The sequence below is a fragment of the Sceloporus occidentalis genome, unplaced genomic scaffold (genome assembly GCF_023333645.1).
Source record: "Sceloporus occidentalis isolate IW3139 unplaced genomic scaffold, rSceOcc1.0.p SCAF_6, whole genome shotgun sequence".
Classification (NCBI taxonomy): Eukaryota; Metazoa; Chordata; class Lepidosauria; order Squamata; family Phrynosomatidae; genus Sceloporus; species Sceloporus occidentalis.
This window is the reverse complement of record NW_028316986.1, coordinates 142,801,259-142,826,433: the sequence shown is the minus strand read 5'-3', so window position 1 is coordinate 142,826,433 and position 25,175 is coordinate 142,801,259. Positions and strand designations below refer to the sequence as shown.

At 41.5% G+C, this 25,175-nt stretch overlaps 1 protein-coding gene across 9 annotated transcripts in view; it reads right to left on the bottom strand.

Moving 5' to 3' along the window:
• Positions 1–24,195, bottom strand: part of LOC149311482 (doublecortin domain-containing protein 2C-like) — a 71,901-nt gene extending 47,706 nt beyond the window's left edge. For 8 of the 9 annotated variants that reach the window (XM_089528582.1, XM_089528589.1, XM_089528586.1 and 5 more), the window contains exon 1: positions 50–99. Coding sequence is in view for 1 of the 9 variants with exons in the window: in XM_089528593.1 (XP_089384719.1) it covers positions 24,019–24,167 (149 nt within the window). In the remaining 8 variants the exon portion in view is untranslated. Of the gene's footprint in view, positions 1–49; positions 100–24,018 lie in introns of those variants that run through there. The other variant, XM_089528593.1, reaches the window with a different exon arrangement.
• Positions 24,196–25,175: the final 980 nt, after the last annotated feature.

Here is a 25,175-nt window from a genome sequence, read left to right as displayed (position 1 = left end):
ATTCAAGAGTGCCTTGGAGCTCTGGTTTGGGAGAATGCTGCTGCCCTACATTTGTTTTTCTTTCTCTCCTTCGACTGTCCCAAGCTCCTTCTTCCATTCTGAGAGTGGCTTAGAAGAAGCAGGAATTTGTAGGAGTGTGTGTGTGTTTTGGAGGATGGAGTTTCAGTCCTCCGTTGTTGCTTTGTTTGGGGGTTTTGCTTTTTGCCAGCCGCCTTGGGTCCCTTCCTGGGAGAAAGGCGACATATAGAAATGAAAATAAAATATTTTTTTTTTCTTGACGGTGCTACATCTTTCTCTCCTTCCAAAGGTCCTTCTATTTGTGACCGTGGGATTTATAGGAGTGTTCTTTTTTGAGTGTGGAGTTTCTGTCCTCCGTTTTGGTTTTGGTTTTGTGAGTCGCCTTGGGTCCCTTTCTGGGAGAAAGGCGACATATAGAAATTAAATTAAAAATATTTTTTTTCCCTTCAAGATCCTCCATTTCGCCCTCTTCATGGCTAGGGCATCTGGTTGTTCTGCTTGTTGGGCAACAGCCCCTCCACAATCATCCTCCTTTTCCATCAGCTGGGCTCTGGGAGCTGCTTGTTGTGGTCCAAAAAGGGTTGTTTTGTTGTGTTTCCCCCCACCCCACTAACTAGTTCACTGGTGTGTGCTTTCCAAGTCCTTTCCGACTTATGGCGACCCTAAAGGGGGAAACTATACTGGGGTTTTCTTTGGCAATTTTCTGAGGCTGAGAGAGTGTGACTCTCCCAAGGTCACCCAGTGGGTTTCCCTGGCCGAGTTGAGATTCGAACCCTGGTCTCCAGAGTCATATGAGTCCAAGATTCAGACCACTAAGCCACGCTGCCTCTCTCTTTGTGGGAACTGTATGTGATCCAAAAAGCCATACAAACACACACACACAGCACTAGTTAATTGGTTTCTGACTTAGCAAGAACCTAAGGTGAACCTGTCATAAGACTTCCTTGACAAGATTTGTCCAGAGGGGGTTTGCCATTGCCTTCCCCTGAAGAGGCTGAGAGAGTGTAACTTGCCCAAGGTCACCCAGTGGGCTTTATGGCTGAACAGGAATCGAACCCTGGTCTCGAGAGTCATGGTCCAATGCTCAATTCCACTACACTCAGCACTGGAAATTGCCCTTCCCCTCCTTATTGTTCTGCCTTCAAGTCTTTTTCGACTTATGGCAACCCAAAGGCAGTGCATGGGCTTTTCTTGGCAAGGTTTCTTCAGAAGGGGTTTGCCATGGCCTTCCTCTGAGGCTGAGAGAGTATGACATACCCAAAGTTTTCATGATTCGTGGCTGAAACATGAATGGCAGGCACCCTGTTCTCTAGAGTCAGAAGTAGTCCAACACTGCAACCAATGGCTCTCTTTTCTGACAGAATCCACACACACACACACACATCAATTTAGGTACTTTTGTCAATTTCTGGACTTTAGGAATGTAAATAATATTTCAATATCATAAAATCATAGAATAATAGAGTTGGAAGAGACCTCAAGGTCCAGTCCAACCCCTTGCCATGCAGGAACTCTCAATCAAAGCATACCCGACAGATGGCCATCCAGCCTCTGCTTAAAGACTTACAAAACTTATTAAAAACATCAAGCTATCTTTTGATGTTTGGTGGTGGTGGTGTGTCGCCATAAGGGTCGTTTCCGATTTGTGGCGACTCTATCAGGGGGTTTTCTTGGCATGTTTGGTCAGAGGGGGTTTGCCATGACCATCCTCTAAGGCTGAGAAAGTGTGACTTGCTCAAGGTCACCTAGGTTGCATCCACACTACAGAAATAATCCGTTTTGACACCACTCTAACTGCCATGGCTCAAGCCTGTGGACTTCTGGGATTTGTGAGTCATTTAGCCTTGTCTGTCAGAGAGCTCTGGTGCCACAGTAAACTACAATTCCCAGGATTCATTAGCACTGAGTGAAAGCGGTCTTGACCTGGATTATTTCTGCAGTGTGGTGGCAAATACTGTCAACATGCATACAGCTGTGCTGTGACTTCCTAATCTATCCTTGGTCCAAAACACACTGCAGAAATAATCCAGTTTGAGACCGCTTTAACTGCCTTGGGTAAATGCTAGGGAATTCTAGGAAGTGTAGTTTTGTGAGACATTTAGCCTTCTCTTTTACAGAGCTCTGGATCCACAATAAACTAAAATTCCCAGGATTCCCTAGCACTGAGCCAGAGCAGTTGAAGCAATTTCAAAGAGGATTATTTCTGCAATGTGGTTTCGACCCTTTTTAATATAATGGCACACAACAACAACCAAATATAAACACACACACACACACAAATAATAATAATAATAATAATAATAATAATAATAATAATTTATTTGTACCCTGCCTCTCCCAACAGGAGAGACCTGTCCTGCTCAGGTCTTGCAGTCTCAGGGCTGTAGCTTCCTTGGCTGGCTCAGGTGAAACACATGGGCTAAATAAAGTGATTTCCAACCACTTTCACAGTAGTGCATTCAGATGACACATACTTCCAAAGCCTATTATGTATATGTGGTGGGATTGTTTTTTTGTTCAGAAATTTTGGGGTGAAGCGATAAGAGAGATTAATAAAACAATAGGCAAGGATGTTCATTTGAGCAAAGGGAATAGTACAGTGGGTCCTTGATATCCGTTGGAGTCTGGTTCCAGGACCTCCTCGTGAATACCAAAATCCATGGATGCTCAAATCCCATTCAATATAATGGCATAGTATAATAATAATAATAATAATAATAATAGTAATAATAATAATGATGAATGTATTTATATCCCACCTTTTCCCAAAGGATCAAGGCAGGTTACATAAAATACATGAAATACATAACACAACATAATCAAAATTATATATATCTTATCCCTTACCTAAACTAAAATAACTTTATAATTACACTAACACTAAAAGAACCACATTATAAATACAGATTAAAATTCAATTTTAAAATAAACTAAATTTAAAATAGGCACGATCGGGGAGAGATCTTTGGGGAAACGAGGGCAATCTAGGTCTATATGACGAGAGGTTAGTCTGGGAAAATGGTACCTCTTAAATAGAAGGGCAAAATCAAGGTTTGCCTATGGAAATTTGCATGCTTTTAAAGTTTTTTCAAGCCGTGTGTGCTTGAATCAGTGGATAAAAAATCCGTGGATAAGGAGGGCTGAAGAAGAAGGAAATGAATAATGAAGAAAAAGCGGTAAAGTATACAGTGGTCCTTTTGTATATGCAGAGGATCAGTTCTGGACCCCCCTGTGTATGCGAAAATACAAGGGACCTCAAGTCCTGTTGATTCTAATGGCAGTGCGCTCCCATGCACACGGTTGCGTGTACGGTGTGCCATAGGTTCGCCATCATGGATATAATTGATATAATAATGCCTTCATTTGGTGCCTCCCACACGATAGAATCATAGAATCATAGAGTTGGAAAAGACCCCAAAGACCATCCAGTCCAACCCCCTGCCATACAGGAACACACAATCAAAGCACCATTGACAGATGGCCAGCCACACTATTTTTAAACATACTCCGCCACACTCTGAGAGAGTGTTTTCCACTGTCAAACAGCTCTTACTGTCATGAAGTTCTTCCTAATGTTGAGGTGGAATCTCTTTTTCTGTAGTTTGCATCCACTGTCCCATGTCCTAGTCTCCTATTTCACTGCTCCTATTCCCCTCAATAGCCCCACCACCATCACCACCACACACACACACACCGGATTGCACCAGGGTTTAGGGATGCCACTGCTTAGAAGTATGTATGTCCTCATACCTTTTCCTTTCTGATTTCCACCCCATCTTAGGTCTATGTGGTCACAATGGGCTTTCATTTTATGGAAAGCTGAGCCAAATGGGTTTAAAGGGATACAACAGACAGTCTGGTGTACAAGGTTATCCAAGATCTAGAAGACCTCCAGGCTTGTGTACAAGAGGCTGTAACTCATTTCTCTCCAACCATGTTGATTCCAAATCAGAACAAAAAGCTTTAAAAAATTGGCATCATCAAAACATTTGCACTCTGTGCATGTGTGTGTTGGGACTGGGGTAGATGAAAAGGAGAAAAACAAAGAACGTGTGTCTTTGTAATGTGAATGTCCTTGTAATAGAGTTGCAACATGTCACTCTTTAATTTGGGAGTCATTTTGCTTCCTGAACTGCTTGTGTAAATGATTAAAAGACTTGTAATCCTCTCATTGCCTGTCCCAGGCCTAACAAGCAATTTCACATAATAACATATGTTCCAGTAGGCCTGCATGTTATAAAATCAATCCCTGCAGTTACTTATTTAACACAGTGAACAAAATCCATTAAACCAAAAGGACAATAAGTATTACATTGAAACGTCAAACATTTTTAACTGTCCAAAGGGGCTTTCTTTACATAATACATATTGTTATTGTCAGAAAAATGTCAGAGTTGGCTTTAATCTTTAACAATCTGCTACTAACTTGTAATTAAAACAAGGTACATATAATGGGTACAGCTATTTTACCTGACCCCTTATACTGAACATGAAATAATTCTCCTTCCTTTGCTTTCCATGTCTTCTCTCCTTTGTCGCAGGAGCCTGAGGGTTTTTTCCTCTTCATATTACTCACTAAAGATCTATATGAGAGCCAGTATGGTGTAGTGATTTGCATGTTGGACTAAGACTCTGGAGACCAGGGTTCGATTCCCAGTTCGGCCATGAAACTTGGTGATCTTGGGCAAAACAAGGTACATATAATGGGTACAGCTATTTTACCTGACCCCTTATACTGAACATGAAATAATTCTCCTTCCTTTGCTTTCCATGTCTTCTCTCCTTTGTCGCAGGAGCCTGAGGGTTTTTTCCTCTTCATATTACTCACTAAAGATCTATATGAGAGCCAGTATGGTGTAGTGATTTGCATGTTGGACTAAGACTCTGGAGACCAGGGTTCGATTCCCAGTTCGGCCATGAAACTTGGTGATCTTGGGCAAAACAAGGTACATATAATGGGTACAGCTATTTTACCTGACCCCTTATACTGAACATGAAATAATTCTCCTTCCTTTGCTTTCCATGTCTTCTCTCCTTTGTCGCAGGAGCCTGAGGGTTTTTTCCTCTTCATATTACTCACTAAAGATCTATATGAGAGCCAGTATGGTGTAGTGATTTGCATGTTGGACTAAGACTCTGGAGACCAGGGTTCGATTCCCAGTTCGGCCATGAAACTTGGTGATCTTGGGCAAGTCACATGCTCTCAGCCTCATAAGAACTCAATGGCAAACCTCTGCCAAACAAATCTTGCCAAGAAAACATCCGTGATAGGTTCACCTTAGGGTTGCCATATGTCAGAAATGACGTGAAGGCACACACCACCGACAAAGACCCATATACATCAATGATTAATACAATAAACAAACAAAAAAGATAAAAAGTAGGCTTTTCACTTTTTTTTTATTAAATGGCTATGATGGTGCTCTCTGGAAGATACTTTTGCTGTTAGCTGAATCCTCCTCTGGCCACTAAATGTTCATTTTAAGGTGTGGAAAAACATGTAAAGCTAGGTTTGAAGAGAACGGAAAATCAGAGTGCTTAAAAATGAGTTTATACATTCTGTGATTTTGGGGTGCTGGGCAAATGGTCTTAATAGTCAGGGATGCTCCCTTCATGCGATTCTCTGTGGGGAGGTATACTGGCAAATACAAAATAGTACTAGTTGCCTCTGGTCTGAGCAGGGATGGTGAGATGTCAAACTCCTTTGAGGTAAGCCCTTCCCTTCCATGCTTGAAACATGGATCTCCTCTGCAACATAATAAAAGCAGTGGTAGTAAACCCAGTAATATGGTTATTATTGCTGGGGAAAAGTTCTTTTATTGCTTCTCTAGACAAGAAAAAAAGTATTTGAAAGTCCCAAGTTTTGCTCCTGTACACACTGATTTTATTTTGGAGATCTATATGATGTTTTCCCAATCCCAAAGTATTCCCAAGAAACTCCCAGCATTACCAAGTACTTTTTATTCCCACATCCCAGGTCAGTTTAAATTCACTCACTGTTTCCTGAAATGATAGGACATTGCCAAGGAGCATAGCCCTTTTCTTTCAGATTCCAGATTCAACTAATAATAATAATAATTATTATTATTATTATTATTATTATTATTATTATAAAAAATATTTATTTCTAGCCCGCCCAATCACGAAGAATCCAGGCAGGTTACAACAATAAAATACATCAAATTACAATAGAGTTTAAAAAAATCAAACCCTAGACCCCCCCCCCCCCCAAGATCTGGCAATAAAAGAAAATGGCCATAATGCTTAACCAGGGTGGCCAGAGGTCCTCCTTTTCCAGTACATGCCCTCCATTTCAACCTTCTGTCCAGGAGGAATTCTAAAATGTCCTGCATTTTGAGCATGATTAAGAAGCACGAATATATATTTATATGAGTGTTTTTAGCTTTTATTTGGGAATGTTCTGCATTTTACAGTGCCTTGTCTTCCTTTGCAGTTAGGACATCTGGTCACTCTGTGCTTTACTTGTGTAATATTGTAGTAAAGTACTTTGACTATAATTCCTGAATGATAATTAAAAAGGGCTTAGTGGAAACTGGTGAAAATTTCTGAATCATTTCTTGAATTTAGATGTGACACATGGGAGGGAGGGAAACTCAGGATAATTCATGAAAAAAGTTTGGATGCAAAACCATGAATGTGGAAGAAAAAATCAAAACAAAAAGAACTGGAAAGTTTAGGTACAGTACTTCCAGGGCCTTTTTTCCCACTTTCTAGATAAGCCTTTTTTTCAGGCTCTTGGAATATGCCATGTTAAATGGATAGATAACAGTGAAATATTTGGTTCCCTGTGATATCTTGTCCACTATGTGGCAGCATAGTACCGTGTTTTTGCTGTGTTGGAGCTTTGCTGTGTGCCCCTTCTGGCTGAAATTTGGGAGACCCCCAAACAAATAGTTACATACACAAATATTGCCTCCATTTAGATCTCCATAAGAGAACCATGCACTTTATAGCCTTTGGCATGCATTACGAATAATTGTCTTAAATTGATAGCAACTACAGTTACAGCTGTTGCTTCAGTGGAAGAGAGAGACAGTTAATCATGACAAGTTTCTCTCTCCTTGATAACATTTTAACTGCCTTAATTTGTTCTTTTTTTTTCTCAAATTGGGGGGGGGGAGGCTTGGTGATGGCTTTCTCATTATTTGTTACCACTGCTTTTTGCATTCTGGCAAGATGGAAACAATAGGCTCTGGAATTATTCAAACATTTGGAATTAGTGGCCGAAATCCAAGTCAGATGAAAATGGGTATTTTGTCTTTATTATAGGCAGTAAGATCATGGCAGTGGGTGGTAGTTGAAATTCTCTCCATCTGCAATAAAAATTACCACCCACCTTGTTCTCTCTTCACCCCCTCCACCGTCAGTGTCCCATTGCTGACTTATACATTATACACATTGAAGACAGTGATTCCACATCAGTGAGTTGGAAGCAGCAGCAGCAAGGAAGACAGTATTCACCTCCCTTGTATCCCTATAACGCTGGTGTTTGCATTACAATTGGCCCTTCACATTTGTGGCTTTGACTCTTGCAGATTTGATTATTTGTGGTTTTGATTAATATATTCTCTCTAGGGATTTCTAGATCCCCCAATACAACTCTGCCAGAAGTTGACCATAAAATTGTGCTGGAAAATCTAGAAGTTCTGAGACAAAACACTTCTCTAGGCATTTTTAGGTCTTCCAGCGTGATTCTGAGATCAGCTTCTGGCAGATGTTGACCACAGAGATGTGCTAGAAGCCCCGGAGATTCCTGGAGAAGTGTTTTTTTATTCACAGTTTTTCTCTATTCACGGGGGTCCTTCACCCCTAACCCCAGTGAATGTGGAAGGACCACTGTACTGATAGAAGCGGAATAGTGTCATGGGAGAACAGGGTGTCATTGGTGAGCTCCACATCTTCTGCCACAGTTGAGAACTCCTTTGGGGGTGATACGTAGTGGGAAGAAAGGGGAACAGGTTCACAGAAACTATGGCCAGCAGGATGGAAGTCCCTTGACTTTTTTGTATTATGATGGGTGACAACCTCACCAGCTACACCCTTGAGGTTTTTCAGTTTCCCCTAAGCTTAGAAGAACTTCTCACAGTAGCTGGAGATGGGGGGGATGGCTTTTCCTAAAAATGTTGTATTTATTGTGAGCTATACCTGTTTTAATGCAAACTATTTTTGCGTGGCTTGATCTTCAATGTGCAATTTAGTTCTATTAGGTTTACAAAAAAACCTATGACTGGTGGAGCTGAAAACAGCTAGGACTAATTTATGGAAACAGATCAGTACGGCTGCCTGAATTTTTGGATTCTCCTAGTGAAGTGTGGCTATGGATACTGTAAAATTGATGTTTGCAGTTCAAAATTCACCACTGTATTAATGAGCAAGAACCAGTAGGATGTAGAAGTTTGAGTATGGACTAGGGCTCTATAAGAGCAGGGTTCAGGTCAATTAGCCATGGACACCCACTGGGTGAACCTGGGTAAGTCATGCTTTCTCAGTCTCAAAAGAAAGGTAATGCAGACCTCATCTGAACAAATTTCACCAAGAAAACCCCATGATAGGTTCTCCTTGAGGGCACCATAAGTTGGAAATGGCTTGAAGGCATATAGTAACAACAACAAACTACTGACTAGAATCCTGAAATACTTCAGCTACCACCAAATTGCCCCAGATTGGTTTTCATTGTTTCATTAGACACTATATAATGAAAGTGTTACTCTCATCTTACTGTAAACCATGAACTTTACAGTATTTAGTATAAGTCCTAGTGAGCAGTTATCAGCCTACAATCTTCTCCATGCCTAGCTCATGGACTGTGAGTGACTCATTTTCCATGCTTTCTGATACTTCTTTATTTCATGCTACTGATAGTTTTACTTTGGACACCTCTACATATTGTGATATTTTTCCTTTTGATAGATTCTAAAAACAACAACAACAAAAGCTATTTAGCAGTTGGACTATGATTCTGGAGATCAGGGTTTGATTCCAAGATCAGCCATGAAACCAACTGAGTGACCTTGGGTAAGGTGCATGCTCTAAGCTTAAGAGGATTAGCAATGGCAAACATCCTCTGAACAAATCTTGCCAAGAAAACTCCTTGATAGGTTCACCTTAGGGTTGCCATAAATCAGAAATGAACTGAAATCACACAACATCAACAAACTGAAGGTTACCAGCACACAGCCCATCGTAATGATGTAGCCTTTATCGCTGGCCTATTGTGATCTTCCAAGTCTCATAATCATTCAGGTATGCTGGATGTGGTACCAACTTCCATCTCCTTGTTTTTTTATTCTGAGTACTATGCTTTCTTCTGTGCTGTCAGCACCATTGTTTTGTACACTGGACTTTGCTAGTGTCTCTTTCCTTTGTGCAATTCCTGGCAGCTTCCTTCCCCATGTGGGACTCAGTGGCAACTGATCAGTTGTCTAAGTTCTCTTGGTCCTTGTCCTGAATTTGTTTATGTAATTGTGTTTCCATTTTGCCTGCAGTTCACAACTGCCTTTGATTATATCTCAGTTGTTGGCCACTATCTGTAACAGTTTCTTAGGAATTGTCTCCCACTACATTCTGAAGGATGCCTCTTTGTCATTCTTTTTTCACATAATTGTGAGTGTGTCCATGTCTTCAAGTCACCTGTTGATTTATGTGGATCCTATGAGTTTCATAGGGTTTTTTTAGGCTAAGAATATCCAGAAGTGGTTTTTGTCAGTTCCTTTCTCTGAAATATAGCCTACAGCACCTGGTATTCATTGTTGGGTTCTCATCCAAGTATTAACCAGGGCTGACCCTGCTTAGCTTCCACAATCAGACAGGATCTGGTGCCTTTAGGGTATTTATGTTGAAACAGACTTTATCTCCTGTACAGAGTGATGCCAGGTCTCCTGTCCTTGATATTGAACAAGTTGGTTCCTATTTCCTTCCAAGGGCAGGAGAGAATGCCAGGTGGGTTCAACATCTCTTTTTGTTGTTTGTCACTGTATTCCCTGCATACTTCATACTGTTCTGCTCCTATGAATGTCTTCAAGTGGGTCTTCATGGCTGTCCAGAAGATGCACTCCTGCTTGCCTTAGGCACCATTCTGTGTTCAGATGTGAGGCATGGTGCCAGTTCATAATATCTCGCCTTAAAACAGCTAGAATCACTATCTTGTCTCCTTTAAATGCCTTTCTCTGTACATAAGGAAAAGACTTCAAAATGCAGGAAAAGAAATAAAACAAAAAACAGAGCTTCTTTAGCATTAACTACTTCCAGAAAAGTTGGCAGGTTGTACTACTGCCACTGGAATCTCTGCTCTCAGTACAGCCAAGATGCTCCACCAGTGGTGAAGGTAACAAAATATATAGACCTCAGAAGTAGCAGTAGCATGGAACTGGTCCAGCACAGGAGGAGTGGCAGAGAAGCCACTCAAAGTTTGAGTGGGTTATGAAGACAGTAGGCCTAACAACTTTTCTGCAGGACTTAGACTAATTAAGCACACTGTTTATATTAAGGCATGAGTTCTGCTTCATTGTACTAGTAGTGTCACGTGATACAATATACCTATGGAACCCATGTCAACAAACAATATCAGATATATAAAAATGTAAAAAGAAAAATACATAGAGAAGTAAATCCAGCTTGGTAAACATAGTCTGTACCAACAAGCCAATGTAGTGTGAGAGCCGGTATGTTCTAGTGGTTTGCATGTTGGACTAGGACTCTGGGAATCTAAGGAGTTTATCATTTGGCTTTTGAATTTGGCTTACCTCTATCGGCTTAAAGCTTAATTTGGGCATCCTGATGTTATCAGAAGGTTTTTGCTGCCAGATCTGCCGCCCGAATACAGCCCGGGTCCATCCCCACTTCCAGGAACACTCCCTGTGGCTCTTTTCAAATCCGGGAGTTTTCTGAGTTGAGAAAATGGCTGCCAGAGCGCTCCTGGAAGCGGGATGGACCCAAGCTGTATCTAGGTGGCAAATTAGGCAGCAAAAACTTTGCGATAATATCAGGATGCCACCCAAATTAAAATTTAAACTGGGTAGAGGTAAATTGATTTATTAAGCCATGTGATAAGCTCCTAAAACAGCTAGAGAATAGCATTTATACCATATATATGCAACCATTGTTTGAAATTATTTTTGTTGTTGTTTTTTCCACTCCAGAGTCTGTTTGATGGGTTTGAATTGCTCTGGGCTTTCCAGGACATCATGTACTTGAGGCAAAAAAGTAAACGGGATCCTCTCCCTCTACACAGGTTTAGACACATAGTACCCAAGGATAGCCAAGATAGTTTGGAAAAGAGGCAGAAAAACCTGAAAAGACCTATACCTGGGAGTAGCCACATCATCATCATCATCATCACCACCACAACAACTACCATCATCATCATTTATGCAGCTACTGGTTTGTGGTTGCTTCACTCTAACTAAAGGTAGCACTGGCCTTTGCTCTTGAAAAGTGTGCTTTTTATCATGGCATGTTGAATGGTATGCCATTTTGGTTCACTGAACATGTGGAAAATATTGTATTCCAGACTTGATGGAGCATCCTGAGCTAAGCTCAGATATGAGATGCAAGAATTACAGTGACTGCAGTTGGCTTTAGGACATATGAGAAGGAGCCTGTGTCTGTGGAATAGACCTGGAGAGAGAGAAAAGTACCAGCAAGGGAGTTCTTGCATTCTAAAGCTAATTGGGATAAGAGAAATCTATACCTCTTATTTCACAGACCTATGCCACCTTCTGGATCCAAAAGTTGCTTAAAATAAGTCCCATTTGTCTTTTAAAAAGAAATAGCTGCATAATTGAATGGGACATCTGTATCCCCCATTGAGTTCAGGGAGGAATACATAGGCTTGCATTAAGTCCAATAATACCCATATATTATGCTAATAATAACCTTGTAAGGTGGGCCTTACACTCTCTGGCTGCAAGGTAACAATGTGAATTTAAGCTGTATCAAGGATGGGAACCCAGATCTTTCCACCTAAAGTACAACATGCTAACCACTATACTGGATTATATTTTCTATGCGTGTTAGCTGATGCAAATAAATTGGGTATGCACTGGAGAGGGTGTAAGGGGGAGAGAAAGAATTAGAGTTTAGAAACATTTTGGATGATGGCTCCTATAATCCCTCACCCAGCTACAGGAGCTGTAGTCTGCTCTGATAGATAAGGACTAATACCACTGCATGAGTATTTATAGTCTCTTCAGGGAGCTGCTTGTGAGGACTAGTATCACACCACAGTGTGTGTTTGCATATCCCAAGATACACAGAGCATTTCTTCAACAGATAATTTTGGTAGGAATGAAGCACATAAGGAGCTGAACTGGAAAACTGATCTCAGCTTGTCTTTACTGTATTCTCATAAACTATATCAAGGTAACTCCCTCCCTTGTGTGACATTTGGTATTTTAGAGTTGACAGATTTGAATCTAGTCATTTGCAAAAATAACAACACACAATTTCAATACCTCTTTGTCAATATGTATGTACTAGTCTGCCTTTATTTACTATAATCTAAGATGGCCCCAAAAAGCACCAAGCAAGCTAGACCACAGAAGCCCACTGGTGGACCTTGGGCAAGTCACACTTTCTCAGCATCAGAGGAAGGCAATGAAAAACCTCCTCTGAACAAATCTTGTTAGGAAAACCCTGTGATAGGTTTTCTTAGGGTCTCCATGGCGGGTTACAGACCGCCCATTTCGGGCGGGCTGTACCCGCCCCTTTCCCCGGAGTATTGGGGCCTCAGCGGTCAGAACGGCAGCCGCTGAGGCCCCGATCCGCCGCTTTTCAGGCTGCGGGGAAGCGGCAAAATGCCACTTCCCCACAGCCTGGAAAGGGGTGTCCCTGGGGCTTCAAGCCCCAAGGACACCCCGCGGCGGTGGGGAGGAGGAGAAAGGGGCCGCTTAGCCCCTTTCTCCTTTGGTCCGCTGGGCGCTGCCGTGTGAAGGCTGCGCCCAGCGGACCAAACCAGGAAGGAGCTCCGAAACGGAGCTCCTTCCTGCTCCGCGCTAAGGGTGCACTAGGCACCCTGGCGCGGAGCGAGGATGTCACTTCCACGTCGCCCCATATAGAGGCGGCGCGGTTGTGACGTCCTCATGGCGGCGGCCATGTGGAACGGACGCCGCCATTTTGTGCGTGTGGAGCGCACACTAGGGTTAGGGGGTGTGGAAGCACCACCCTTTCTAACCCTAGTGCGTGCTCCGCACGCACAAAACGGCCGATTTCTAACGGGCCCATAAGTCAGAAATGACTTAAAGGCACATAACAAAAAGAAATGACCCATATGAGAGACAGACTCAGTTCCAAACTTAATAGTAAAGCAATAAAACCATAAAACCACCCAGAAGCTTGAATTTCAAATGGAAATCCACACCTCCAATTGGGATGGGTGGGCTCTGCTTTGTGTGTGTGAGAGAGAACAATTTAATTTTCTCATAGGTCACATGTGGGAGAACAGTAAATATATTTTCTGCCCTTCCTCAGGGACAAGAAAATTTTGACAGCAATTTTCATCCCTACAAATCTCATCTCCTGTGTTGAATTTAGCTTTGGGTAATGTGAAGCAATACTGAGGAGCACTTCAGAGGAGCACTTCTGAGCAAGTGGGAAATGAAGGTCAATCTCCATTAGGAAGAAGTGTTATAGAAGAGTTACTAGTAATTTCAGTATTAGTGACAGAGGTTACCATTCTTTGCCCCAGTACTTTTATTTCTACTGAGCAGTAAAACCTCTTCTCTTATGAGATTTTTACTTCTCCAAGGAGCTTACATTATTGTCAAAGAGTGTTAAATTCATGTTAAAGGCTATTGTTTCCAACCCTCGTGTTTTCTGTTCTTATGATGACCCTGTGAGGCAGGTTAAGCTGAAGGATGGTGAGTTGCCCGAAGTCATGGACTGAGCTTTCTTCTTATGTGGAAATTGAACCCAGGTCTCTCACTCCTATTCCAATCCTCTACACAACTTTGCTCTGGATCCTGCTTTTCTCCAAGGCAACATAAAATAGATAGGTACAATTTTTATTATGTTTGTTTTCTCTTTGTTCTCATTAGGGTTAATGTTACAAGAATAAATTAAAAGCAGTAGCAAGCAATTTGGAACATTGCTGACTAGGGGGTTCAGCTCCTGCTGTGTGGAGCTTCACCCATCCATCCACCCACCCGCCTTGTCCTTTCCACAGTTTAACATTTTAATGCAATTTAAATGTAATGCGCATGTTGCCAAATTTTGTCATTTTCTCCAGATGTTAATTATTTTCAATGGAAACATTCTGAGGAAAAAAATATGTCAAGTTTTGTAGGCAGCAGAATCAAAATGTAAGTTTCTTTGCTTGGCAGAGCAACATATAAGAATCAGACCAAAGGTCTAGCAGCCTGTCTCCAGCAGTGACTATAAATTAAATATGGACTGTGTGAAGATGTTATTTCTTTAATTTGTCAAGCTTTGATTATTATAGAACATGAACTTTTTTTAATCTTTACATCTTTACTCACTTTCATCACACCATTCATGGTTTTATAAACCTCTGTCTTGGCTCCTTGATCCACCACTGATGGTATAAGCCAAGATTCTAGATCAGCTACTTAATTAGGTATATTTAAGTTATAAATAAATCCTATTATTATTATTATTATTATTATTATTATTATCATTATGTTAAGTATACTTAACTAAGTAGTATCTCCTAGCCACCTGTTAGCACATCCTGCAAACCCTGCACTGAACTTAGGGTCCCCATATTTCATATTTCATATCTGGAGCCAGCATGTTCTTCAGAGGTCCTGATGACCTTTAGATACATCAGGCCAAGTTCTCAGGAGAAAAGGAGTGTGACTCAAGGCATGTGCACGTCCAGGCTATAGGATAATCAAATCTAAATGGATGTACTAAGTACCGGTACTCCTTTCTTCCTCCAAGTCATCTGCATTTCCTCTTGCAGCTTCAAAGAAAGGATCTCCTTGCACCCAAAGCAATAAGCCAGTTTTCTTCCTTGCCCCCTTTTGTGTTCCCAGCTTAACATCCCTGTCCGTCCATCCATCCTGGGGATATCCCTATCCACTTGCTGTTTTTGTCACACGAAAATTAATCAACGAACCCAGGATCCCATTGTCGATGTCTGGGAAAGCCATCAGGTCTTTATTAAAGTGTTAGAGATCATCAAACATACCTTAGAGACTCGTGATCAGGTATAAATATTGGTTTCAGAAACTTAGCCTCTGCAGACATAGCCAGCATGCAATTCCGCACTAAGTGTATGTTCTGTGTTGCCCTCAAACCTCCCAGTTTGAGTCACTGCAGCTTTCTGTGGTCTACTCATCAGACAGGTAACGATTACCCTACTTGCAAACCCCTCAAACTCCACCATCCCATTTCCATATTTCCATTTTGGTTAGCTCTGTGTGAATTGGTATTGTATGTGTGAGTACACTCTGTATTTTTTCTAAATAAAACTCTCTTAATTCATCCAAACCTCAAGTTTTGCTCAGTTATTACATATATATAAAGGTGCAAACAATCCTAAAGTTTACCCAGCCTCTTGCAAAAGTTAATTTCCCCAACAATCAAAGTGATGCTGTCGTATTTGGTGGGGATCCCCCAGTCCTCCACCTTTCTTTGGATAATAGAGTGGTGGAGAACACAACAGCATCCTGAACCCCCTGACTTGTCAACGCGTGAGATCCAGGTGGTGTCAGGTGCAGGGAAACCTGTGGATATTCCAGTAAACTTTTGTGTTTCTGAATGTGTGATTGTGTTTCTGGGCAAGTACAGTAATCAGGGCTACTTTTTGGGGGTTGGAATCTGCTCATCCGGCAAATGACCCCAAGTGGCTATAAGTCTGGCAAGTCTGGATCACAAAGATTGAATACATTACTGTCCCATGAATCCCTTCTGATCTCTGGGTCTATTTATGGTATAGGATCTGAAGAGTTAAGTACCTTGGTTAGGACACACACACACACACACACATTAGGAATTCAGGTTTTCCCTTTGCCATGGTGATGGAGGTAGTAAGAAACTCATCAGCCCAGTTTGTCATGAGGCTTGTAACAAGAGGAAATGCATATGTCTTGGGAAAAGAAAAGAACACTTAGTACACCCATTTAATAATAATAATAATAATAATAATAATAATAATAATAATAATTTGTATTTTCCCGCCTCTCCCTGCAGATCGAGGCAGGATTACTTCAACAAATTAATACAGTGCAGATATAAAATACAATCAATAAAACACTGACATTATTATTAATTCAATAAAATAGTTAAAACATCTAGAACATCTAAAACATTTAGAAAACATACATCATAACCAGAAGTGAAGCATTTTATCTTAAAGATCTCCTATAAGAGGTCGGATGGATAAGCCTGCCGGAAGAGGTCCGTCTTAAGTTCCTTCTTAAAGGCATCTAAGGTGGTGATAAGATGGATCTCTTCCAGTAGGCTGTTCTGTAGTTTGGGGGCTGTGGCCATAAACGATCTATGGGAAGTTGCCATTAACCTGGGTTTATGGTATTCTAATAAATTTACAATCCCTACATATTCCATACACTATTGAATACATAGGGGCTGTGAATACAGATCAGTTATGGATGCATAACTTTTTTGTAGCTGCAGTGTGAATTCCAACCATAATTTCATACATGTATAATCAGAAGTGGGCCCCATTGAAGCAATACCAGAGAAAAGGACCTGTCTTTCCTGTTCACCAACCTAAAAGATCCTTCTGTGACACAAGAGAGATCGGCTTCTTTGATCCATCTTATAGCCTGGGCAGGTTCATATGAATACCACTACTTCAAATAACCTAAGCCTAATAAAGTTTAAAGAAGTTTAAAGTTGCTTTCACACTTGAATGAAAGTCCCCAACACTTTAAATATCTGTTCTCCTGTCACATCTATAAGAAACTACTGATTCTTATATTTTATAAGCAACTAAGTAGCTTCAGTTGCTCCAGATAAACTATCTCTAAAGACAGCTCTATGTAAAATATATTACAGTAGTCTGTTATAGATGTGACTAGAGAATAGATGACAAGAGCAAGCATGGTGCAGAGTTGGGGAAGGGATTCTTGGGACTAGGACTATGGAAGACCAGAATTTGAATCCTCATTCAACTATGGAAATTCACTGGTTAATCTGGTAAATCATACTCTCTCAACCCAAGAGGAAGTTAAAGAGAAACCTCTGAATAAGGTTTCAGCTACACTGTAGAATCAATGTAGTTTGAAACTCTTTAATGAACATGGCTCAGTATTGTGGAATTCTGGGATCTGTAGTTTTGTGAAACATTTAGCCTTCTCTGTCAGAGAGCTCTGATGCCACAACAAACTACAAATCCCAGGGTTTCCTAGGATGTAACCATTACAGTTAAAGTGATGTCATTAATTCTGCAGTGTTTCAGCAGCCTCAATCTTGCTAAGCAAACCCTATGATAGAGTTGCTGTCAGTCAGAGCTGACTTGAAGGCATATAGGTAACAATGCTAGATCTGCTCTGGGGCATATTTGGGAAATCAGAAGTTGATAGAAAGCATTCATGGATACATATGTCACTTGCATCTCCACAGATAACACTGTGGCCAGGAGAAGCCCCAACTATATACTTGATCCTTCAAGCCGAGCTCAACCTCATTCAAAACCCTTGCCATTTCTCCATCCACATCAGCAGGTTTCTGTATTCACTCTATTTACTGGGATCAAGTCTCTGTTTCCTTGCCCTAACCCACCCAAAAATTTCCACTCATGTTTCCATAGTGTCCCTGGATCAAGCTGATGGAAATGAGAATTAGGCCTTCCCGTTATGTCATTGTGATGACATTTGATTTATTTATTTTCTAGAACTGATTTCAGTGGAATATTGTGCTTTATGTGGACACTAGTTTTGTATCTGTTAAAAGTAAGAACACATTTACAGGGTGATAAATTAAGACTAAAGTGAATTCTCTTTTAATTATCTTTTCCATATGCAGCTGTACCTGTTCAGTAATTCAAGGCCATATGTGATGCCAATTTCCTGGTAGTAGCAATCATGGTACAGTTTAATTACACAGCTCCACACAACATACTGGCATTGTGTGGCAGAGCTGATCCAGCAACAGAATAAATAAAGGAAAAGTACTGTTTCCATGTCTCAGCTCTTCCAGTTATAGTGGCCTAAAGGAAAGCATCTGAATGTAACTAGTCCCAACCTAGTTTCAAGTTGAACCCAAGAGAGGAAACTGATCTTTATTTAGCATTCTACCTTCCTGCCAACATTTCCATCAAAATTTGCCTCAGAAGTGGAACTAGTTGTTCCACATGGCTATAGGGTCATGGGGTAGTGGGTAAAATAGCTTTGTTTACTTTTTCCCCTCCCCAATGTTCCTGCATATTATTTTTTATGGAAAAGTAATCAATATCACCAAACCAGAAACATCTTCCAAAAAGTCTACGGTGTGTTTTTCTGATTTTTCTTAAAAGTTAACATGTTATTGTCAAATGTGTGTGAAGCAGGAGATGTATTCTCTTATGCAGCTTGTCAGCTGCAATCCCTTTATAGCTGCAATACAACAGGCATTCTGTGCAGCTGGCTAACTTCCATGGTTGTTGAAATATCACTGAATTAGATGAACACCATAAAAAAATTATATACAGCTAGCAGGACTTAGAGGCTGAGGCCAGGCTATGCCGCTAGTAAGGACAGGAATGGCATGGTAAACACCATCAAGGTGTGATTCCAGAGCAGATATTGTTAGGAGATATGCGGTATGTATTTACAAAAAAAGAAAGTTCCATTGAATTCAGTGGAATAAAATCCTTAATTAGGATTGCATTGTTAAGCAAGTGAGTGAGCAGAGGTACAGTTGGGAGAACTGAATGAATGTTCTTCCTAGGCTAAACTAGTTGTGGCAACAGGTAAAAATAATATATGGTCCAAAACACAGAAATAATCCAGTTTGAGACCACTTTAACTGCCCTGCCTCAGTGCTAGGGGATCCTTGAAATTGTAGTTTATTGTGGCACCAGAGCTCTCTGACAGAGGCGGCTAAATGTCTCACAAAACTACAGTTTCCAGAATTCCCTAGCATTGACTTTAAAGCCATCTCAAACTGGATTATTTCTGCAGCGTGTTTTGGACCCATATTTCAATATTTCACCTGGAGAGAGAAAAAATTCCCTGTATCCATAAATAGTATGCCTGAACCTTCCTCCTTGATAGATCACTTTTCTGCTTACAAGAAGGAATGCACCCAAACATGCCAGCTTTCTACCTATACTCTGCATTGGTACTAGCCAGGAAAGTCTGCCACTTGATTCTTGTGAAAGTTTTTTTAAAAAATGATCTGGAGCTGAGGTGCATATTATAGATAATGCTAGACTGACTGATGAGTGATCTCACTTGGGAGAAAGCCTTTCCATTCCCAGATGAGGCAATACATAAGAATAATGAATGAACCCTATCCAAACAAATGCTATTATATTTAGACTAGTTCCGTGCAGCTTTCTTTCTGGTGGTACAGACATTCATGAAAGCCTGGGAAAATGTTTCTGTAATGAGACACATTAACTCCCTTTGGAGGTCTTTAAACAGAGGCTGAATGGCCATCTGTCAGGGGTGCTTTGATTGTGTGTTCCTGCATGGCTGGGGTTGGACTTGTGGTCTCTTCCAGCTCTATGATTTTATGATTCCCTCCCACCAAGTTTATCAAGTATGTAAAATTTAGGATAGCATATAAGTGACTGAGGATGTGATTAAGACATGCTGAGGCCTTGAGTGATTGTTGTTGTTATGTACCTTTCAAGTAAACTCCAATTTATGGTGACTGTCATAGGCTTTTCTTGACAAGATTTGTTTAGAAGAGGTCTGTCACTCCCTTCCTATGAAGCTGAGAAAGCATGATTTGTCCAAGGTCACCCAGTGGATTTCCAAGGCTGATCGAATTGAACATTGCTCCTCCAGAGTCCTAGCCCAACATACAAACCACTGTGCCATGTTGGGTCTCTTAGGTTATTGTCTTATTTTATTATTTAGAGACTCCTCATAATCCGAGACCTTAAATTGTAGTCTTACTTAGATTGTGTGTGCATCTGGCACTGAAGTGACTCCATTCGAGTTCTGTCTCAGAGGCTTTCTTTAAGTAAAATCACAGTTGGGTAGGCCGTACTTTCCTATGTATGTAAATGTTGGATACTTCTGGGTGGGGTTAATCACCCAAGTCTTTCTCACCCAGTCACTGTCCACCTCCAATCTTGGTGGCAAGTAGATGAAAGATCCTCCATGCAGTTGGTCCCACTAACATAGTAGGACATGTTCAAATGCAGCTGTGTGGAATTAGACCTTTGGGGAAGTGAGTCCCATGTAGATGTGCATATGAAGGGGGACTTCAGAGCCTTACATTTTTGCAGTTCATGTTATCAGCACTGGCACAACAGCATTTATTCACACAGCTGCATTAGGACAATCATTTGGAATTGCCAGTGATGAGGCCAGAACATCATAAGTTGCAAGATGGTGCTACCTCTGATGTCTAAAGATGCAATTGTCTTTGTCTATACAGATGCTCACAAAAGATGAAAACCATTAGATGAAGTTTCTCCATGTTTCTTTAGCAATAAAGCCATTTTCTTCAAAGGGAAAGAGTATACTCTGATGCTGCAAAAGAAATTAGAGTTTTCCGAAAGACTTAAAGCCTTCAAAGCATTGAATAAAAGGAGACAATCATTTCTACTTTAGGTCTAGATAAGCTGGCTAGTGATATCTGGAACATTCTGTTGGATCTAAGAGTGAACACATGGTCAGAGAGAGTTATTGCTCTGGAAATGAGGGAAAATATAACTGAACACAAACCACAAGTAATCACTGGGATGGAAGGCTAGGAAATGGTGCGGCACTGGGTTGTGTTCTGTAGTTGTTTTGTTTCCACTCTGCATATGCAGCAACTTAAAACAATTGGATTGATGTTATTTCCAGTTCTGAAGGAATATCCCCTGCCCCCGACTGTGTTTTTCCTCCAGCATGTCCATGCCTTTGTCATCAGCAAAGGACACAGAAGCTAAAGAAAAACTGTGTGTCATCAATTAAAACACTGGTGAAGAAATGCCTACAGTTTTAATTAGCAGCTGAAATAAAAACAATCCTAGAGACAGAAGGGACTCCCAAGGGACACCCAGTCCAGACCCCTTCTGCGATGCAGCAATACAATTAATCCTAAAGTTGGAAGGTGTTGATAGCAATTAAGTAGTTGTAAGTATTTTACAACTACATAGAGAGATATAAGCAGGAATAAATAGAATCCTAGAGTCAGAAGGGAGGCCCAAGGGGCATCCAGTCCATACCCTTTCTGCCTTGCAGGAATACTGAGAATCCGAAAATTGGAAGAAAGTGCCAAGGGGCATCCAGTCGCACCCCCTTCTGCCAGGCATGAAGACATAGGATCCTACAGTTGGAAGGTATTGATAGTTGTAAAATAGTTGTAAGTATTTTACAATGAAATAGAGAGTTGTAAGTAGCAAACAAGCTGTGAAGCAGACAGGTGATTCAGGTTAATCAGCAAGAACAACTGAGTCATCCTGTAACAGATATAATAACAGGTATCCCAAAACCAGACAGAAGAGTAGTCCTGGGATGCGATGGCTGTATGATTAGCTGACAGGCTTGTAACTGAAATATGAAGGCTGTTCTACTGTTTAAGACTGTTGATTCTATGAAGGTATGTTCTGATATTTCTGTTTAATTGTACTGCAAAGACTGCCTGGAAGTATGCTGAAAGAAACACTCAAGGGCTGGTTTTATTGCCACTAGGACAAATGGAATTGAGCAAAAAACTTTAGACGTCACTGGTATGAAAGCAATACTAGTTGCTCACTCATAAAACCTACTGAGCCAAATCATCTGTTAGCCTCGTGCTGGAACGTTGTTTATCCACTCCAAGGTTTGGAGGTGAATTCCGATGCATCTGCTGCACAGTCCAAACAGAAGGGATCCCAAGGGCCAGCCAGTTTGACACTATTTCAACTGCTGCATCCTACAGAAATCCTGGGAGTTTGGTGAGGCCTCTGGCAATCTTAGACAGAAATGGCTGAAGATCTTGTGAACAGTACAAATCCCATATGGGAATCCAATAAGCATTACAGGCTAAAGATGTTACAAACTGAACATTTGAGGATTTCCATATAGGATGGTGTTATGGCACTTAAACTGGTGTCAAACTGCTTTATTTCCACAAGGTGGGTGGACATTAAGGAAAGTCATGCAATATAAGCCATCATAGAGGATTTGTAAAACTGGGAGCAAATCAATAGTAAACTAGTAGTAAACTGGTAGTAAACCAGTAGCAAAATATTAGTAAATTGCTAGTAAATCATTAGTGAACTATTAGTAAGTCTGTTAGTAAATCATTGGTAAATTCATAATATGGGGTAGTAGTAATAGGCATGGGCATTTACAAATGTCTCCATGTGTCAAATTTTGAAGATACAGAAGAATCAAAGATAGAATGAACATTTGATGCTAACACACTCTTTGAAAGGAAAAAGAAGGATAAGAGATAGCAAGATAGGGTAAAGAAAAAGAAGAGTAGGAGGAATAACTAAGATAGCTGTTAATTTGACATATATGCTATAGAATATTAGAGTCAACTTGTAAGGGAGATGGGGGGTTAGAAATAGTAGGCATATACGTTAAAAGATAAGCATGATATATACATGAAACATTATATTGCTATAGCTGAATATGAATTGTATTTTGAGACAATGTAAATAAATTTTTACTTTAAAAAGTCTCCATTATTGCAATTCCTCCACTACTAACCCCCTACTACTCATTCAGTTCTGGTTCAATCCATCTCTCTACTGCTCCTGAACTTCCTGCCTTTTTTGATGTTTGGTGGTCTAAAGCCACTATGAAAGGGATGGACTGGCCCTTTGGGGAAAGGAAAGGGGTGCGAAATTCATATTATAAGATGTTAATTAACAACAATATCCTGCCCAAGAAAAGAAAACTAACTCACAATTTACACCCTTTGTGTGCTCTGAAAGCATCTTTAATCCAAAGCACCCCAGGAACTTCAAAACCACTCCTGCTACTAGTCCCTGTGAAGGTTTGGGGGATCAACTGGGTTGGCAATATATTTTTAATTTGAAAATTTTGTACAAAAACTCTAATTGTGAAATTTCCATGATGGTGATTACTTCTGTTTCCTCTCAAGCTTTCAATCAATTTGTCTACTATGTGACAATATTGAGCTTTGCTCCCATAATATTGGTTTAATGTCATAGAATCACAGAGTCCCCCAGCTGGAAGGGACCCTGAAGGATCATCCAGTCCAACCCGCTTCTGCCATGCAGGAATAAATAGAATCCTAGAATTCGAAGGTGTTGATTTCAGTAAAGTAGTTGTAAGTACTGTATTTTAAAACTGTGTAGAGAGTTGTAAGTAGCAAGCTGTGGCTGGGAAGGGGCACACAGGTCTATGGATGTTCAAACAGCCTAACTTTCAATGCTAGCGACCCGTTTCCATTAGAATTCTGGTAAGAAGGAAGATGAGGTCATTTGGCTGGGTTGTGGCATTTAAACCCTAGAAACAAAGCCACTGTATGGTAGCAAACTGATAAGCATTCTAGTGTAAAGCAGTGCTGATTCAAAGAGGGTTGCCTCATTTTGGCTTGAGTCTCATTCGCAGACAGTCTAGACTTTTCTTGACAGCCACTCTCAGCTGCCTATTAAGTCTGTCTTCTGTAACGCCCACCCTGCCCATATTCCCTGCTCTTTAAAAACCCGAAAATCCCAAACCACCCAGACTAGAATCCTCTTGGGGAGTTAAAAATGCTTAAACACTGTAGTGTGGCTACTCAGTGACTCTTGATCTGACTACCCTAATCCCCTCTTACTGGAAAGCAGCCTGTGTGCTCAACAAGGGTTGATTCTCCTGTTGATCCGGAAGCAGCTGACTGATGTTGCACCCCCTCCGTGGCTACAGGCAGATGCAGGATCCCTTTCACAAATGGGACCAACCGACTTACCGGGCTGGTCCACTTGCTGTGGGGGGAGGACGGGCTGGCTTTCCTGGGGGCCCGGTGGTACGGCTGCATGCCCGCCTGCGAGCTCCAGGCCCAGCTGGGTTCCGGCTTGGCCATGGGCGGGTGTCCCTGGAGGCGGCCACAGCATTCATGGCCCACGTGGGGCTGCGATTGGGCCACTTCCTGGCTGGGACTACGCTTCCCAGCCTTCCTTGCGAGGGCGGAAGTGGCTCTGATTGGGCAACTTGCGGAGTCTTGGCTCCTGATTGGGTGGGAGGCCAGGAGGGGGCGGGCTCACCCCAGCTTCCTGACCATTCATTGGTCAATGGACCTATTTAGGCCCTGGACATGCCATCTCTCTGCACCATTTTCTGCCGGCTCCCCACCATCCCCCCTTGTTTTGCTTGTGCTCTTTGTCACAAATTTCATAAGGGGAGGTTTCCTGTGGTGGCAGCATAGGTCTCGGATCTGATGGGCATGGTTTACTGTGCTGCGGAGCACTTGACCGGTAGTCCCACCAGGACCTGAGGGTGCTGAGGGCTACCGATGTCGCCAGTGCGGGGGCAACATCGATTCAGCATTCCCTGGTGACATGGGGCGAAGATGCGCTTATGTGCATAGCTGGCTCTTTAAGTGGCAAGCACACTTTAGGCCAGTTACCCCTCTGTCATCCCAAGGCCTGGCCGTTACCAGGCAATTCGGTTCATCAGCCAACGAGGGTTGGTGGATGTAAGATCATAGAATCATAGAGTTGGAAGAGACCGCAAGGGCCATCCAGTCCAACCTCCTGCCATGCAGGAAATCTCAATCAAAGCATCCCTGACAGATGGCCATCCAGCCTCTGTTTGAAGACCTCTAAGGAAGGAGACTCCACCACACTCCGAGGAAGGAGTGTGTTCCACTGTTGAACAGCCCATACTGTCAGGACGTTCCTCCTAATGTTGAGGTGGAATCCCTTTTCCTGTAGTTTGCATCCATTGTTCTATGTTCTAGTCTCTGGAGCAGCAGAAAACAAGCTTGCTCCCTCCTCAATATGACATCCCTTCAAATATTTAAACAGGGCTATCGTATCACCTCTTAATCTTCTCTTCTCCAGGCTAAACATCCCCAGCTCCCTGAGTCGTTCCTCGTAGGGCATGGTTTCCAGATCCTTCACCAGT